A 17,423-nucleotide genomic window follows, 5' to 3' on the forward strand; every position below is an offset into this window, starting at 1 on the left:
ATACACCAGTCAATAGCAGGTGGTGAAAGTGTAATAACCTTCTGAGCAGACAATGCTCACTATGTACTACTTTTAAAGACCCATGTATTTTAACTCCTTGGGTGCTAAGGACGTGCTGGATATGTTCTAAGCACCGAAGCTTGGGTGCTGAGGATGTGTTCAGCACATCCTAGCACCACCAACAGGGGAAGCTCTGGTGAGATCCCCATGAGCTCCCCCACATGTAGCAACCAGGGATGGCAGCGGTAGCGCTTCCACTGCCACCCTCCCCTGACAACCTGAGGGTTGTTACCTCAAGGACACAATTTTCCTGTTAACGTCCCCCACAGGGGTAGCGCAGCCATTTTTTAGGCCAATCTGACCGTGGGGTTGGGGGGGGGGGGGGGGGGGGGCAAAAGATACCAGGGACTTTATTGTACATGTATGCTGTGGAGCAGCCTCTTGGCCAAGGGTCACTATTCATTTTTGGAGACCTTTTGGCTGCTTTCTGCCCTCCAGACTTCAGGGACATTTTTCAGACCGATCTGCTGAACCAAAGGGGGGATGGGGGGAGGAAGAAATGGGAGACAACTACTAGACACCAGTGAATATATGTTGGTGGAACATCCCCTTGGTCAATGGTCGCTCCCCAGTATTGCCCACATGTCTTAGTTTCTGCTCTCCCAGAGGGAAATCTGACTTTTCTTAGGCCAGCCTGCCCATGGGAGAAAGACAGTAAACCACTAAGACAACAGGAAATACTCTTTTTTTTTTTTTTTTTTTTTTTGTGTGTGCACACACTTGAGTGAGGACTGGCATTTGGCTAGTTGTGTGTGTGGACTGGTGTGTGGCTGCCGTTTGGCTGATCGTATATTTGAACTGGGGGGTTTTCTGGCAGTGTGTTGGCTGGCTTCTGGCAGGCAATGTGTGTGTGACGGGTATTGCGTGCAGACTGGTATTTGACTGGTAGCTAGGATAACGGTCATTCCCTTATGGGGTGTAAATTTCTTGCCTTTGCTTTATGCCCCTTTTGGGGGCAGATTGGATGTTTGTGGTACCAATCGGCACCTAGGGTCAGACTTATAGCGTTTTATAATGTTAACTGTTTTATTTCTTGTCATAGTTTGCAATTTGTGATCTTAAGGTTTTATTTCTCCTTTTTATTGTAATGCAAAGCTTTTGATTTCCTTGGTGGCGACTCGTGCTCGTGGTTTCAGCACTGGTTGATCTGCAGTTTGTGTAGTTGCATGTTTAGTAAGGGCACTTTTTGTAATGTTGACTTCAAATGAGTATCTTTGCCCTGCTTGAATGTTTTTTAAAAGGTTGTAATAATTGTAGCATGTTTAGCTTATGATTTTTTTTAAGTTCATGTTTGGATGTGTGCAAGATCTGTATTTTGTTACCTTGTGTGTGATCTTTTTTTCCTTCCTTTCTACTGGGATATCTTTGGTGCTTGCTGTGTCTGTGCAGAGTAGGTGCAGTTGATCCTGTGTAGCTGTCTGCGGCTAGAGAGAGGTATCAAGTTCACTGCGTGGATTGTACCGATAGTTTTTTTTCCAGATCATATGTCAATAATTATATTTATAGTTTGATACAGCTGCGTTTGTGGAGTTCTAAATAGACAGTGTTTATTGTTGTCTTGTTCGTGGTCTTCATTGTATAAATAGGCTTTATGGCCGACTGCAAGCTGACCACCGAGCAGGTTGTACATTTGCTTTTTAAATCCGCGTCTGAAAAGGACTCTGAAACTGGCTCTGCATTTGAGGCAGAGAACCAAGTTGAAGATTCTGGCAGTGATTTTTTTGTTTGAGATTAATCATCAGATGATGAATCCACAGTGCTGATGAAGTGGATGATTTAGAGGAAGACAGTGATATGCTTCCCATTGGAAGTGCTGAACCTGGGCTGCCCCTAACATGGTGCAGCCTGTTTCACAAGTCTTTAATGTTGTTTAAGGGTGTAGAATCAATACAGAGAACTTTTTGCCTATCAATTTCTTTCTTATTGATGTGTTTTTGGATGGTATTGTTGGGCAGACTAATTTGTATGCAGAACAGTTGTTGGGGGAAACACTTAACACCCAATCCAGAGCTATCCACTGGACTCCCACAAATCTCCATGAGAATAAGAAGTTTTGTGGTTTAACATTCCTGAAGGAACTGATAACTAAGTGATCGCCGTCTTTATATTGGTCTACTAGTCCCTTGATGGCAATTGCTGTATTTCCAGCAACTATGAGTCAAGATCTGTATTTTCTTCTGCAGCAGATGTTGCATTTTGAAGATAATGCTACAGCAGTGCCACAAGATTATCCCGAGTGTGACAGTCTCTTCAAGATTCGTCCGGTCCTTCACAGTTTAGTGGACCATTTCTCAGAGATCTATGTTCCGGGGAAAGCTATATCTGGGGTTGAGTCAATGGTCTTGTTCAAGGGGTGTTTGGTTTTCAGGCAATACATTACCAGCAGGCGAGCACATTATGGTATTAAACTGTATATGCTGTGTGAAAGTGCCACTGGATAGGTATTTAAGGATGTAGACTGCTAGGGATCCTTCAATTGTCCCCCCCGTTTGTCCTTTCACTTTGAGCAAAGTGAAAAAATTGTGTGGGAACTTGCCAACTTGAACTTTTTTTTTTTTACAAGGGTTGCCATTTATATATAGTCAATTTCTACACAGGTGTGCAATTAGTTAAAGAACTATTCAGAGTGGACACTGTGGCATGTGACACAATCTGCTCTAAATTTAAAGGTTGCCCTGAAGAACTTGTAAATTAAAAAAAGAAAAAAAAGAAAAAACTTGAAAAGGGACAGAGCAGTGATACTCCTTGTTGTAAAATTATCAGATAGAAGAGATGTCCACATGATGACATCTAATCATAAAAAGTACTGCGCCTGTGACTCTTTGGGGTCAGGCTACAGAAGTGAACAACCCAGTGAGCATTCTAACTACAAGTAGTACATGGGAGGTGTAGAGTAGATCAAAGGTTGGAGCCTTACAATGCTACTCGAAAGTCCTAGATTTTGTGGAAGAACCTGGCTGCTCATCTATTTCATTTAGCATCCTTCAATACTTACGTTGTTTTCAAAGATCGTTCTCCAGAATCCAAGATGACATTGTTAAGGTTCAGCAGTCTGGAATAGGCCGCCTTGTTGCGGTCATTGCACAGGCAAGTGTCCCTACTGTCAAAGTGGAGAATGTGGCCAGAATGAAAGATCACCACTTTCCTGAATACATTCCTCCAATGCTCAAAAAAGACTTTACTTATCAGAGATGTAGAGTCTGTGTCTGAAGAGTACGAAAGTCTATGTACTGTCCAGAGTGTCCTTCTAATTGTGGCCTATGTGTGCCTATGCTTTAAATTGTACCATACCCAACTCAAGTATTGGAAGCAACCATGACCATGAAAGGGAACCGACTGTGGTCTGTATTGCTATATATTTTATGTTTAAATAACTGGTTGGCAGTAGTTTGGTGTGCTTAATTACACCTGTTGTGCATACAATCATAGTTGGTATTTAGTAAGCTACCAACGGGTTGGTTCTTTCTATTTGAAATAAATGAGCTCTTTTTAGTTGGGTGTTTTATTTGTTGGTCTGTCTTCGCTTTGCGTGTGCACTCTGTTCATTGTGGGAGTGATTCAGAAATGATTGGTGTGGAGCTTCTTGGTTATTTCTGAGTAGAATTTGACTGGCAGTGTGTGTGGCTGGTGGTGTGTGCGTACTGGTGTTTGGCTGCCAGCGTGTTTGTGTGTAGTAACCAGCATCAAGTCACTACACACATACCTTCACCAAAATGCCAGTTCACACATTCCACCAGCTGCCAGGCGGTGCGATTCCTGTGTCTGAAGTGACATCTGGCTGGCAGTTTTTTGTGGCTAGTGGTGTGAGAACTGGAATCTGCCTGGCGATGTGTGAGAACTGGCATTTGGCTGGCAGTGTGAGTAGAGATTTGCTGCTGATCACTACACACAAACTGGCAGCCAAATGCCAGTCCACAAACCTCACCAGCTGCCATGAGAGAATTGCCATGTCAGTCCTATGGGTGCATGAAAGTGTTGCCCCTTGAACAGTGCTGTTTGGTGAGGAGTGTTCCAATGTAATGGGCCAGCGGCTGGCGGTGTGAATAGTTGTGAGCGTGACGCACATAGGAGACATTTAGATCCTTAACTGACAAGGCAGTTAACAGTGACTGCTCTGTTTTAATTTTCTTGAAATGTTTGGTAATAAAGTTTACATTTTGAACAGTTCACTCAACCTTGTGCCAAATCCAACCAGTATGTTTGTGAAATCGAGTAGTAGATGGTGGTGCTTTATTTGTCCTTTCTGTCTAGGGTGTGTATTGTTTCTAGGGAAAATGTACCAACTCCAGATATTTACATAAACTAGATATTGTGGGGACTCCAGGGTGGTGTGTCTTGCATGAATTTCACAAAGTTTCCTTACACAGAAGCCCTTGCAATCCTCAAACATAAGCTTAAAAACACATTTTCTTCGTATTTCAGTGATTCAAAGTACTGGAATCTGCAGGGCTTACAAACACAGTGGTAAAAAAAAAAAAGTTTTTTTGATTAAGCTCTGCATGTCCCTGAAACCCGGCAAAATTGTGTTTAACACAACAAGGCTTTTGTTGATGCAGTTTTTAGGCAAAAAAAACTAACTTTTACACACAACACTTTTTTCCTGTCGACTCCATCTTCAAAAAAAAAAAAAAAAAAAAGAAATCCACATTTTGCTAAATTTTGCCTATTTTCGGTGTCTTCCAAGGGAATGCACAAATCTTGGGTACCTATTGAATCCCCAGAATGTTGGAAAAATGGACGCAAATTTGGCGTGAATAGCTTATTTGGAAAACTAAATTATGGATGCCTAAGCGTGAACTAACCCCAATAGCCAAAAAAGGGCTTAGCATTCTAAGGGGAAATGCTAGCAGCCAAGAGGTTAAAGGATTGTTAACAAAATGCCTCTCAGACAGCTAAAAATGCATGATGGACCTAAAAAATGATGTGTTTTTCACAGAAAGTACACTAAATGCAAAGTCAAAGTAGCTTAACTGGTTTGTCTTTCTTTCTGACCAGGGAGGACTGCTTTTCATATGTTTGATATGACCAGTAAAGGAAAACCACTCTAAGAGGGAACGTAAACAAACTGGCGCAGATTCAGCTTCTTCAAAGGAAAACCCGGTTCAAAAGAAATCGAAGCAAACTCTGACCCAGTTTACAGATATTTTTAGTCCCGAACAGGCGAATAAGTGAGATCAAGCAAACAGTACAGTTGACTGGACAATATGAAGGAGGAAGACGACTTAAGCCCTGAGCATCATGTTAGACTTCAGAATTTGAGCAGATTCTTAAAGGTACAGTTGCCACTCAAAAAGACAATCATGTTTTTCTTTTATTGTGTGTCTGCTTAGATTGATGCGCAAATTCAGCCTGCTCACAATTGACCGTGAAATAGAGCCGGAAAAGGCAGTGGAGAGCACTTGTAATAGAATATTTTTGTGCCCCCAAATGTCTGTGCCTCTACCTACATGGTTTAAGTCACCTTTATGCCCGAAAGACGAACGATACTGAATAACTCAAGAGCCTAAAGAAAGAAAAATGTTTTGAGTGCTAAACCTGAAAGCAGTATAATAGGGGCTGGGCAGGGTAAGCATGTGCAGTTCCACAGTCCAGGCTCTCATTGAGAAAGGAAGCTTTGAAAAGAATTGCTGCCGAAGAGCCACAAGGCCTGATGCAAGAACAGAGGATGCTACACAGACTACCACCGAGAACAGGGAAATGGGTGGGCCCGCGTTTGTGACCGTATTTGCGAGCGGTAAAGCAGGGAGTGTTGGTGCAGCCCATGTAGGGTTTTGCCTATGAGTGACACATACTGCAGTGTACTTCTGAAAATTCATAAAACAGAAAATAGGGTACACTTAAAAAGGCAAACCATTCACTCTACCTCCCTCCCACCCCCACTCTTCCAATTTCGATGCCATGTAACTCTCAACTCAGCCTGTAACGGAGTTACCAGCAAATAAGGAATTAGAACGAATGTGAGAACACTTCACTCCGTGTTTCCTAAACGGCCAACTCACTGATTAAAAGCGTGAGAGATAGGTGTGTGAGAAACGGCAATTAAATACAGAATTAACACAGGACCCTGAATGGTAGTTCAGATTCCTGTGGAATGTTCTAGGAGCACCCTCACTATCAAAGTCAGAATACCACAGTATTCCTGCTCCCGAATATACAAGGTACTGTGGTACGGGTAATTATGGAAACCAAAACACTCTTTATTCCCGATCTTCTTGGAACCAAGCCCAGAGTAATAGTATGCAAATATGTTAACAGAAATTGCTCCTAGCATACAACTATATTGAATTGAACAAACTTGGACTCATTAAGTTCCTTTGTGGGCACAAGGCCTCTGGCACGCTAAATATTTATCAAAATTACAAAATGCACTGACTGGAGAAATTAAACAACCACTGCAAACATCGGCTTACTGGTACATTGTTTTTACTTTTATATGTATGTGAAGAGGAAGAATATAAACACTCAAAGGAATTTTGTTCTCCAAAAAACAAACTTTCTCCAAACAAAATAAGAAAAAAATACTCAATTTGAACTTAAAAATGCATTTACAATATGAAAGCTCAATATGAATCTGAGCAATTTTACAAAATATACATTTTCATAAAAAATGTTTTTTTTTTCTTTTTTGCAACGAGACGTTCACACATCAGGCCCTTCTCCTCCAGGAACCAACTGCAAAAGAAAAAAAAAGGTGGAGATTTAAAATGTGTCTTTAGTCTTCCCACCCCAACTCTCCTAGAACAAGTTTTAAGGTAGTTTGATATTAAAAACTGTTATCAAATAATACTGCACAGGTAACTCTAAAAAGAGCTTGTGAGCCTGGGTATGTGGGGGAAGCAACGTTACTTAAAAAGACCAGATGGCTCAGCATGGGTAGAGGTGGTTCCAGAACAACATATGGACATAGCTCTTCCTAAAAAAGTTGTCCGCAATCTCCATGCTTAAAACAGCAGCGCTATGAACAACAGAAATAGCATGGGCAAAAGCAACACATCTGAACACTTAATGTTAAAATACATGTAACAATTTTAAAATAATATTTTCCAAATCTCTTCATAGAGTAAGCATCAAGTGCATTGCAGATAATCAAAATACGGTTTTAATAAAGCAAAGGTTGACACCTGGAAGTCTGGATGATGAGGTAAGGTATTAAACAAAAAAAAATGTGCACTTTCGTTAAGTTCTAAAGTAACAGTATTCTCCAAACCCTTCCCCACCTACATCAGACGCTCCCTTTCCTGTCTTCCAGTTAGACTGCTTCATATGCTCTCTAAAGGAAGGAGCCACCGTTGACCATCAACAGGGCAACATCTTGGACATCTTCTGCTCACTTGTGTCACCACTCACATGCCACATATCTGGGCCTTTAGACTGATGTGAGCAGTTATCTTCAACATCCTACACATCAGACCCTTTAACTAGAGTCAGTCCAAAGCCATCAAGAAGCAATAAAACTCTAAGGACCTTACCCATCATCTCCTTACAACAGGACCTTAAAGTCATCTCTGACTCCAACCTAGCAAGCACACTATCAGAGGGTAAGATAAAAAATAACAATGATAACTCATCCAGAAAAACTATGAGACCCTTAAAAGACTTTACAATCTGTAGAAGATATCACAGAAGTGAAGAAATACTACTATGTAACTATCATCCATTCAGTCTCTAACAAAAGCAGATCACCACTACGGGTCATCAAGCACCGACTCAAACCTATACCTGCCCCTCCAACTGAACACTACTCAAAGATGTCCAATGCAATTAAACTCAAAGGAAATGTTAAAAATTGGGGTCTCCAGCTGGCTGTGGTTTGCACCCTGGCCAAGTAGGGATCCTCACTCTAGTCACAGTAAGGGAGCCACACTGCTAATATAGGCCGTGCTCAGCCCCTTGGTAACACAGCACAAGCAGTCAGGCATATCTCGGATGCAATGTGGAAAGTATTTGTACGCACGTACACACACCCACACACAATAACAGTGAAAACATGTATTTAGAAAAATAGCCATTATTTATCTGAGAAAAACAAGACCAAAACAAGAAAAATCCAACATACAAAAGCAAAGATATCACTTTTAAAAGATAAAATGTAATTATAGTTCCTTGAAATCAATGGAGTGCTTGACTGAGGCAAAGTACCTGATGTGTCTCAAAAACAAAGACTATGAGGGCCGCAGGGGAGGTAATGCGTCGAAAGAGCCAGAGATGTGTCGGTTCTTTAGTGTCACAAGGTAGGTGATGCATGGAGAGGTGATGCATTGTTTGCGGCATGAAGCATTCGTTCCTTACTGCAGGCACCCTTGAAGAAAATGGCACCCAAGGACAATGCGTCGTAAGTCAAGCCACGATGAAGCGATTTCACAACATTGAAGCAGGCGCTGTGTCAGAGTCGGGGAGATGAGTCTTGGACTTCAGTGATGTGGTGCACGAAACACACAGCGTCCATTCTTCTGATGCGCTGCATCAGAAAGCTGGGGCCTGTGTGGAAAACCACGATTTTTGTTGCGTTGAGCGGGGACCACACTCCAGTACAAGCAGTAGCCAAGAATCAAATCCTTGAAGTGATGCATCTGTTCGGAATGATTCAGTGAGTCTATGCATGGATTTTCTCCTTGTAGCACCAAAAACCTCCTTCAAGGGTCCAGACTGGATTTGGCACCACTTGGCAGGACAGGGCTCTCAGCAGAGGAGGCCAGGTGCTGGTAGGTGAAGTCCAATATCCCCCAGACTTACAGGAGGCAAGCTCAACAAAAGTCCTTGGATAACCTTGGAAAGCAGGATGTACAAAGCAAGGTCCAGTCCTTTCACTCCCAGGACAGAAGCAGCAGGCAAGCACAACAAAAAAAACAGGCAGAGTGGCAGTCTCTCCTAGAGCATTCAGCTCTTCATTCTGGCAGAACATCCTCAGTCCAGAAGTGTTCTAACTTTGTGTAGTCAGAGGTCCAGTAGTTATACCAGTTTCTGCCTTTGAAGTATGCAAACTTCAAAGAAAAGTATTTGTAGTGCACAAGACCCTGCCTTTCCTGGTCTGGCCCCAGACACACTTCAGGTGGTTGGCGGCTTCTCTGTGTAGGGACAGGCATAGCCCTATTCAGGGGCATCAGCTCCTCTCACCACGTTAGCTCAGGAAGACCCATCAGGATATGCAGGGCAAACCTCAGCTTTCTTTCTGTGACTGCCTAAAGTGAATTCACAAACAGCCCAACTCTCACCCTAACCCAGACCTGTATTCCACAGACATTCAGAGGCACTGAATGGTTAAGCAAGAAAATATTTGATTTCTAAAAGTGCCATTTTCAAACTTACAATTTAAAAAACAACTTCACTAAAAGTTGTATTTTTAAATTGTGATTTCAGAGACCCCAAACTCCAATCTCGATCTGCTCCCAATGGAAAATTAAACTTAAAAGATATTTCAGGACAATCCCCATATTACCCTATGGGAGAGAGTCCTGCAATAGTGATAAACAAATGTAGAGGTATTTCATTATCAGGACACGTAAACCACAACAGTACATGTCCTACCTTTTAAATTACCTCACCCTGCCCACTGGGCCCCCTTAGGGGTGACTTAATGTAGTAAAAGGGAAGGTTTGGGCATGGCTAGTGGGTGCACTTGCCAGGTCAAACTGGCAGTAGAAAACTGCAGACACTGCAGTGACAGGTCTGAGACATGTTTACATGGCTACTCATGTGAGTACAATCAGTACTGAAGGCCCACTAGTAGCATTTGTTTTATAGGCCCTGTGCACACATTGTGCACTATACTAGGGGCTTACTAGTAAATCAAATATGCCAATCATGGATAAACTAATACAGCTTAGACAGAGAACTCTTGCAATTTACCACTGGTCAGCAGTCTAAAAGTACCCAGAGTCCTACAGCCGACAAAAGTAGGTCAGAACAATAGTAGGAAGAAGCCAAAAGGTTTGGGGTTAATCCTGCAAAAAGGGCCAGGTCCAACAGATAATTAGACAAAAAAATAAGAAATAAATCAATAACACCCAAACTTTTACCACAATCTGCCTCACACAATAGGGCAGTAAACCTAAATAAACACATCTGAATACCCAGACCATTAATGAGATTACTGACTCTCTAAAGCAGTCTTGTACACTTGCTTATGTCTCTTCTGGGTCACACTGTATACCCGACCTTTTCTCTGCGAATACTTTGCTCGGTGGATCATTACTTTTTCTGTTCATTTGACAAATTTATGTTGATGCCATTGCCCATTTGCTGATTCCAATCTGTGTGTCTGGAGTAGATTAGTTCCCCGATAGGTTGACTCATGTTCTTCTGTAATCTCTGCCTGCCTACGTGCCCCCAAATGACTCTCCTCCCTCAAGCTGATCCCAGAACCTGTTTTCCAAGACTGCAAGGTCACATTATGAAATTCCTTTCCATCTTGTGTCACATTTTAAGTGTGTGCCATAGCCGAAATTAATGTGCATTTAAACTCAATTTATGTTTGGTACATTCGAGCAATATTATGGGTTGCGGAATGCAGTAAGTCAAACCATATCAGACTCGGTCTGATTATGCTCCTGGTTCACAGTGGCCTAACCCAGATTCACCTGAGTGCCTTGGGATAAAACTAGGTACTATTTGCTGTAGCGCTTTCATGCAACCCTGCTGTTGGGCCATATGTTATTAAAAAAAAAAAAAAAAAGACAACGACTGGAATATCTGCAATCAGCTATTTCGGTTGCATTCTTCTAGACAAAAGGCATTTATAAATCAACAAGACTCTCCTTGCAGAACTTAGCTTAGTGTGGAACCTTTGTACCTGCTAGTCTAGGGTGCTCTCCAGAAACAGCAAGGTGTAGTAGGTTTGTTAGGTTCAATCTCAGGCTTCAGTGCCAGCATGCATACTGAAAAGACTGCAACATCAGTACAAAGAAACTATCTATGTGTATCAAAGTCCATATTTTGCCCCAGTCCCACAGATCTGCAAGGCCTTGTAGTGAATAATTGCAGTGTACAGGTATCCTCTATTTGACACTTTCACTCTGTGCTTAAAGCTCTACACTTCCTACTCATTTGCTAAGCATGGGTCCAGAGCGTTTTTATAAACCATAACTTTAGTTGCTTTTAGACATCTATGGATTTTTTTTATTTGCCCTATTGGAGGTCAAAACGGTTAGGGTATGACTAGTTTAGTTTTTTTTTGCACTTACACCTTTTTTTTTTTTTTACAAAAGTTTTATTTATCTCTTAACTTGTACTACTGAAATCCCCGACATTTCCAAGAGATTCGTTTTTGTGCTCTGGCAAGCTGTCAAAATTGAGCCAGAGGACTGTTGGGAGGGTAAAACCCCTTACAAGACAGACGAGTACGGCTTCCCTGGGTGCGCCAGCTGCAGTGTCGTCTGGAAACTTCATGCTATATTTTTGTTGTCAAGCCTTCCCATTCGACCAGCCCTCCCTCCTCCCAGCTGCCACTCCCACCCTCCCCTTCTTTAATGGCAGCCGCGGCAACGAGGAGCAACCCTTGACCCTGCTTCTGCAGGCAGGTCGCTCCCCGCTCCGCTGCCTGCGCCACCACCTCACCGTCTTTTCCTTTTGCCAATTTCCCCAGCCGCTGCGTCCCCTGCGGCCCCTCCCACCTCCTCCTCACCTCAGTTTTCCTTTTGCCAATTTTCCCAGCCGCTGCGTCCCTTGCGTCCCCTCCCACCTCCCCCTCACCGTCTTTTTCTTTTAGCCAATTCCCCCAGCCGCTGCGTCCCCTGCGGCCCGTCCCGCCTCCCCCCTCCTCCTCACCGTCTTTTTCTTTCAGCTGCCACTCCCACCCTCCCCTCCTTTTATGGCAGCCGCGGCGCGGTAACGAGGAGCAACCCTTGACCCTGTTTCTGCAGGCAGGTCGCTCCCCGCTCCGCCACCTCACCGTCTTTTCCTTTTGCCAATTTCCCCAGCCGCTGCATCCTCTGTGGCCCCTCCCACCTCCTCCTCACCTCCGTTTTCCTTTTGCCAATTTCCCCACCCGCTGCGTCCCCTGCGGCCCCTCCCGCCTCCTCCTCACCGTCTTTTTCTTTCAGCCAATTCCCCCAGCCGCTGCGTCCCCTGCGGCCCCCCGCCTCCGTTATCCTTTTGCCAATTACCCCAGCCGCTGCATCCCCTGCGGCCCCTCCCGCCTCCCCCCTCCTCCTAAACGTCTTTTTCTTTCAGCCAATTCCCCCCACCGCTGCCATCCCCTGTGGCCCACCCCCCCAGCCTTCCCATTCGACCAGCCCTCCCTCCTCCCAGCTGCCATTCCCACCCTGCCCTACCCTCCCCTCCTTTTATGGCAGCCGCAGCACAGCTGCGCAGCGGGTGCGCCGCTGGCGCGCCAAAGGCAAGCCGGTCTGCGCCAAAACCACACCCAGCGCCAGTCCCCCTGGCCCTCTCAGACAAACCTACTCCCCCCTCACCCTCCACTCACTCAACCCAGGCCCTCGCCCCACCTGCCCCCTTTCCAGCCCCACACACACCCGTGGCCCCTTCACTTGCTACACCTGTCATTTCTCCTGCTCCTCATCCCTCACACCACACACCAACCATAGCGACCCCACCTTCAACAAACACAACACCCCCAACGCAATACTCACCTGCTCTGCCCCCATCAACCAACACCACACACCAGCCCACAACCAGAACACACACCCCGCAACAACACCCTCATGCACCACACCAATACCACCCACCACAACCACCTCAACTGCCTGCTCCTCAACACCCGCTCCCTTCACAAACATGCCATAGAACTCTGGGACCTCATCACATCACACTCACCTGACATCGCCTTCCTCACGGAAACCTGGACCAACCCCTCCTCAGAACCAGACATAGCCATCGCCACCCCCAAGGGATACAAACTCCAATGCAAAGACCGCCTCAACAAGCCAGGTGGTGGCATTGCCATCCTACACAGGGACACCATAAAAGTCACCACCAGCTCCCAAGACACTATCGACAACACAGAACACATGCACTTCCTGATCCACATTAACAACAACTCCACCCTCAGAGGTACATTAATCTACAGGACCACGCCCCGCCCTGCCTTCTGCGACACCATCGCCGACACCATCAGCTTGCACGCCCTCACCTCTACAGACTACATCCTCCTCGGTGATTTCAACTTTCACTTGGAAAACCTACAAGACCACAACTCTACCTCCCTCATAGACAACCTCGGACTCAAACAACTGGTCACCGCACCCACCCACTCAGTAGGACACACGCTCTACGCAATTTTCACCTCAAGCCAACACATAGCCTACACCCACACCACCAAACTCCTCTGGACTGACCACCACTGCGTCCACTTCTCCTTCACCAAACCCCCCACACACCACCATCAACACACCACACCTGTGGGACAAGATCCCCACAGAACGACTAAACTTCCAACTGGCTCACACGCCAACGACCCCAACACAGGAGCACACAACCTCTCCAAATGGATCACCACCTGCGCAGACACACTATCCCCCCCTCAGAAAACACATCGACACTCGCAACATCAAGAACGCCCCATGGTTCACCCCCGAACTCCAAGCGCAAATGCTACCAAGCTGAGAAAATATGGCGACTAGAACCCTCTACAACCAACTTCTCCACCCTCAAACCTCCATTCGCACCCATCACCAACTCATACGCACCGCCAAAAGAGATTACTACAAGACACGCCTTGACAACTCTCAAAACAGCAAAGAACTCTTCACCATCATTAATGAACTTGCCAAACCCAAAGCCAGCAACATAGACCCCTCACACACACAGCCCCTATGTGACGCCCTCTCCAACCACTTCCAACACAAAATCCTGGACATCCACAACAGCTTCACACCACACACACCCCTCACTCACCCAACCCAACCCATCCCCCACTCATGACCCCCCCCCCACCACACTCACCACCTGGGCCCCCACCACACACGGAAAAAACGAAAAAAACATGAACTCCATCCACTCCGGATCCCCCTCCGACCCCTGTCCACATCGCATCTACAACAAAGCCAGCCCAACCATCGCCCCCATACTCCGCAACATAATCAACTCCTCTTTCAACTGCCACCTACCCAGACCCCTGGAAGCATGCGGAAATAACCGCTCTACAAAAAAACAAAAACAAGCCGACCCGGACATCCTCTCCAACTACCACCCCATCTCCCTCCTTCCTTTCCCCACCAAGGTTGCAGAGAAACTAGTCAATGCCCGCCTATCCCACTACCTCGAAGCAAACAACACTCTTGACACCTCACAATCTGGGTTCCGCAAGAACCACAGCACAGAAACCGCCCTCATCGCATGCACTGACAACATCAGGACCAAAGTCGACAAAGGCGAGACCGTCACACTCATCTTCCTAGACCTCTCCACAGCCTTTGACACCGTCTGCCACCACACACTCCGCACATGCCTCCACAACAAAGGAATTTGCCACAAAGCCTTAGACTGGCTCACCTCCTTCCTCACCGACCAGACCCAGAGAGTCCGCCTTCCACCTTTCCACTCCACCACTACCAAGATCACCTGCGGAGTCCCCCAAGGATCCTCCCTCAGCCCCACACTCTTCAACATCTACACGATCCCCCCCTAGCCAACATCCTCCAAACACACGGAATCACTATCCTCTCCTACGCAGATGACACCCAACTCATACTCTCCCTCACCCACAACCCCACCACCGCCAAAACCAACCTACACGCCGCTCTCCTTGACACCGCCAACTGGATGACCACTAACCACCTCAAGCTCAACTCCAACAAAACCAAGATCATCATCTTCAGCCCCAACAAAACCACATGGGACGACTCCTGGTGGTCCACCACCCTAGGCCCCGCACCCACCCCCACAAACCACGCACGCAACCTCAGCATCATCCTGGACCCCCTCCCTCTCCATGACACAGAAAATCAATGCTCTAACCTCCTCCTGCTTCCACACACTCCGCAATCTAAAAAAAAAAATACTTCCAATGGATTCCCCCTGAGACCAGGAAGACTGTCACCCATGCACTCATCAGCAGCAGACTAGACTACGGTAACGCCCTTTACGCCGGCACCACACTCAAACTCAAACTCCAGAGAATCCAGAACACAGCCGCACGCCTCGTCCTTGGCCTCCCCTGCCACAAACGAATCTCACCACACCTCAAATCCCTTCACTGGCTCCCCATAGACAAGAGAATCACATTCAAGATCCTCATCCACGCACACAAATCCCTCCACAACACCGGCCCAACCTACCTCAACGAAAGAGTGAACTTCCACACTCCCACACGCAACCTCCAATCAGCCGACCTCGCCCTAGCCACAGTCCCCTGCATCCAACGCACCACCACAGGAGGCAGGTCCTTCTCCTTCCTCGCCCCCAAAACCTGGAACTCCCTCTCTACCAACCTTCGCAAAACCAAAGACCTCCTGCTCTTCAGAAAGAACCTCAAGACATGGTTGTACGAACAGTGACTTTCCCTGCCCCCGCTCCCCCCCTGATCCCATCCCCCCCTCCTCCCATCGCCTTGAGACCCTCACGGGTGAGTAGCACGCTCTATACATTTTTGGGATTGATTGAAGGGCGTACACGCATCATGCATGTGCACCATGACATAGATCTGCCTCACGGATTGCGATCTTGTTGAACCGGAAGGGGCGGCAAAAGCGCTGCCTCACAGTGCTGAAAGGCCACCTTTACCAGGAGTTAAATACACGAGCACGGTGGCGGCCCTGTACTTAACCTATAAGAATGCCTCATTTTGTTTCCATGTTGAGGTAATTGCAATATTTGCAACACACACTAAACAGTGCATTAACTACAATTGCAATAGATATATCTTATCCATGAATGCTTTTCAGCATACGTTACAATAATAAAATATTTAGCTTTACATTTATCACTACACTTCACCAGGGGTATCTGATCTTTAGCTTCAAACACTACTTCAATAGAATTGTCTCAGCCCGGTTTGTCAGATATATGCTACTCTAATCTATAACGTGTATCATCTACAACGTAGAATCAAGAAATAGATAGTTCTATTGCGCCATCTACTGGGTACTATATTTCTCGCATTTAATATTTAACATGGTCTTCAAACGTTTTAACGCTGCCCACCCCAAATAAGAAAAAAAGTTAATTCGGACCCCTAGATGACTAACATTTTCTAATAATAATTCTACAAAATAATTGTGATATTTAAAGCCCGGCTGCCTAAATTGCAAACCTATCCACAATACGAGAGACTTTGATGGTTATTTGGATCCGTCCTGCCTCCTCTACTTTGACACCTCCAGGAGACAAATGAGAAAAACATACATTACTGACGACAGAGTGACTGTCAACTCTGTTTTACGGAACGAAAATACAGCGCGTTAGCTTAAATCAGGAAAGTCCGACTCTGAAGGCCGGCACAGACTCGCAGCTGTCGTAATAGTGGTTGTTAAAAGCAAAGCAGATGGCAGGCGAAGAGCTATGGTTCACGGGGTAAATAAAGATACAGAAGCGCAGCTGTTCAGTAAGATGCAATGTATTTGAGAAACTGCAAAAACCCCTACCAAGAAATCTAAATAGTTGCGCTTTACACACTCTCCGATACAAAGCAAATCAGTTTGACTTTGGGGGAAGAAGTTTAGCCAATATGCAGAAATCAGTGAAAAACTAGCTCAAAGAAAGGTCAAGCCAAGAAAGACAGGTTTGCGAGGGAAACGAACACCTGTTGCATAGTGTTCTATTGCTTCATAGCTAAACAAGCACTACACCTGAACAAAGTTACACAAAAACATAATGACGCTGAGACCGTCTCTTTTATTGTGAGAGGAAGGTGTAGTTTAATTAGAGGTTATTTGCAGAGATGATACTGAATAATCCCCTAGGTAGATAAGGGCTATGGCGAGGCACGTTAAACACTGAAATCCCCCAACAATGAGGACTCTGGAGAAAGAAAAACGACACTGCCACTAGAAAAAATGATTTTAGCTCAACAAGAAGTACAAACTGAATCGGTAACCATTAGACAACACAACTGCAACACGGCCACACAAAAATAATTCAAGTGAAAAGGTTTTCATCAACTTTCTCACCTCCTTGATCAATGATTGCAGGAAGAAGGGCTTTCCAAGCACATCAGTTTAGGGAGGTTTGAAAGATAGTGGGCCTAGTATTTGAAACCGTATAAAACGTAGATTATACATATTTCACATAGCAGCAACAGTCATGCCTGTGTAAATATAGTTAGGTCAGTTTCACACAGAAAACATTTTTGTTTTGCTAATAACTGTGACACCAAAAATCATAATTTGTGTGCCTCTCTCACAACAACTCCTACATGACACTACTAGGCTCTGCACCCTATGACAAAATAAGATGACCTTTATGGTCAC

General features: G+C 45.3%; 1 protein-coding gene across 1 annotated transcript in view; it reads right to left on the reverse strand.

Moving 5' to 3' along the window:
- Window positions 1–6,466: 6,466 nt before the first annotated feature.
- Window positions 6,467–17,423, reverse strand: part of LSM5 (LSM5 homolog, U6 small nuclear RNA and mRNA degradation associated) — a 57,507-nt gene continuing 46,550 nt past the window's right edge. Inside the window, exon 5 of the mRNA XM_069215293.1 lies at window positions 6,467–6,732. Coding sequence (XP_069071394.1) covers window positions 6,700–6,732 — 33 coding nt within the window. The 3' untranslated portion in view covers window positions 6,467–6,699. The remainder of the gene's footprint in view (window positions 6,733–17,423) is intronic.

This window comes from Pleurodeles waltl, chromosome 2_1 (assembly GCF_031143425.1).
Source record: "Pleurodeles waltl isolate 20211129_DDA chromosome 2_1, aPleWal1.hap1.20221129, whole genome shotgun sequence".
Lineage (NCBI taxonomy): Eukaryota > Metazoa > Chordata > Amphibia > Caudata > Salamandridae > Pleurodeles > Pleurodeles waltl.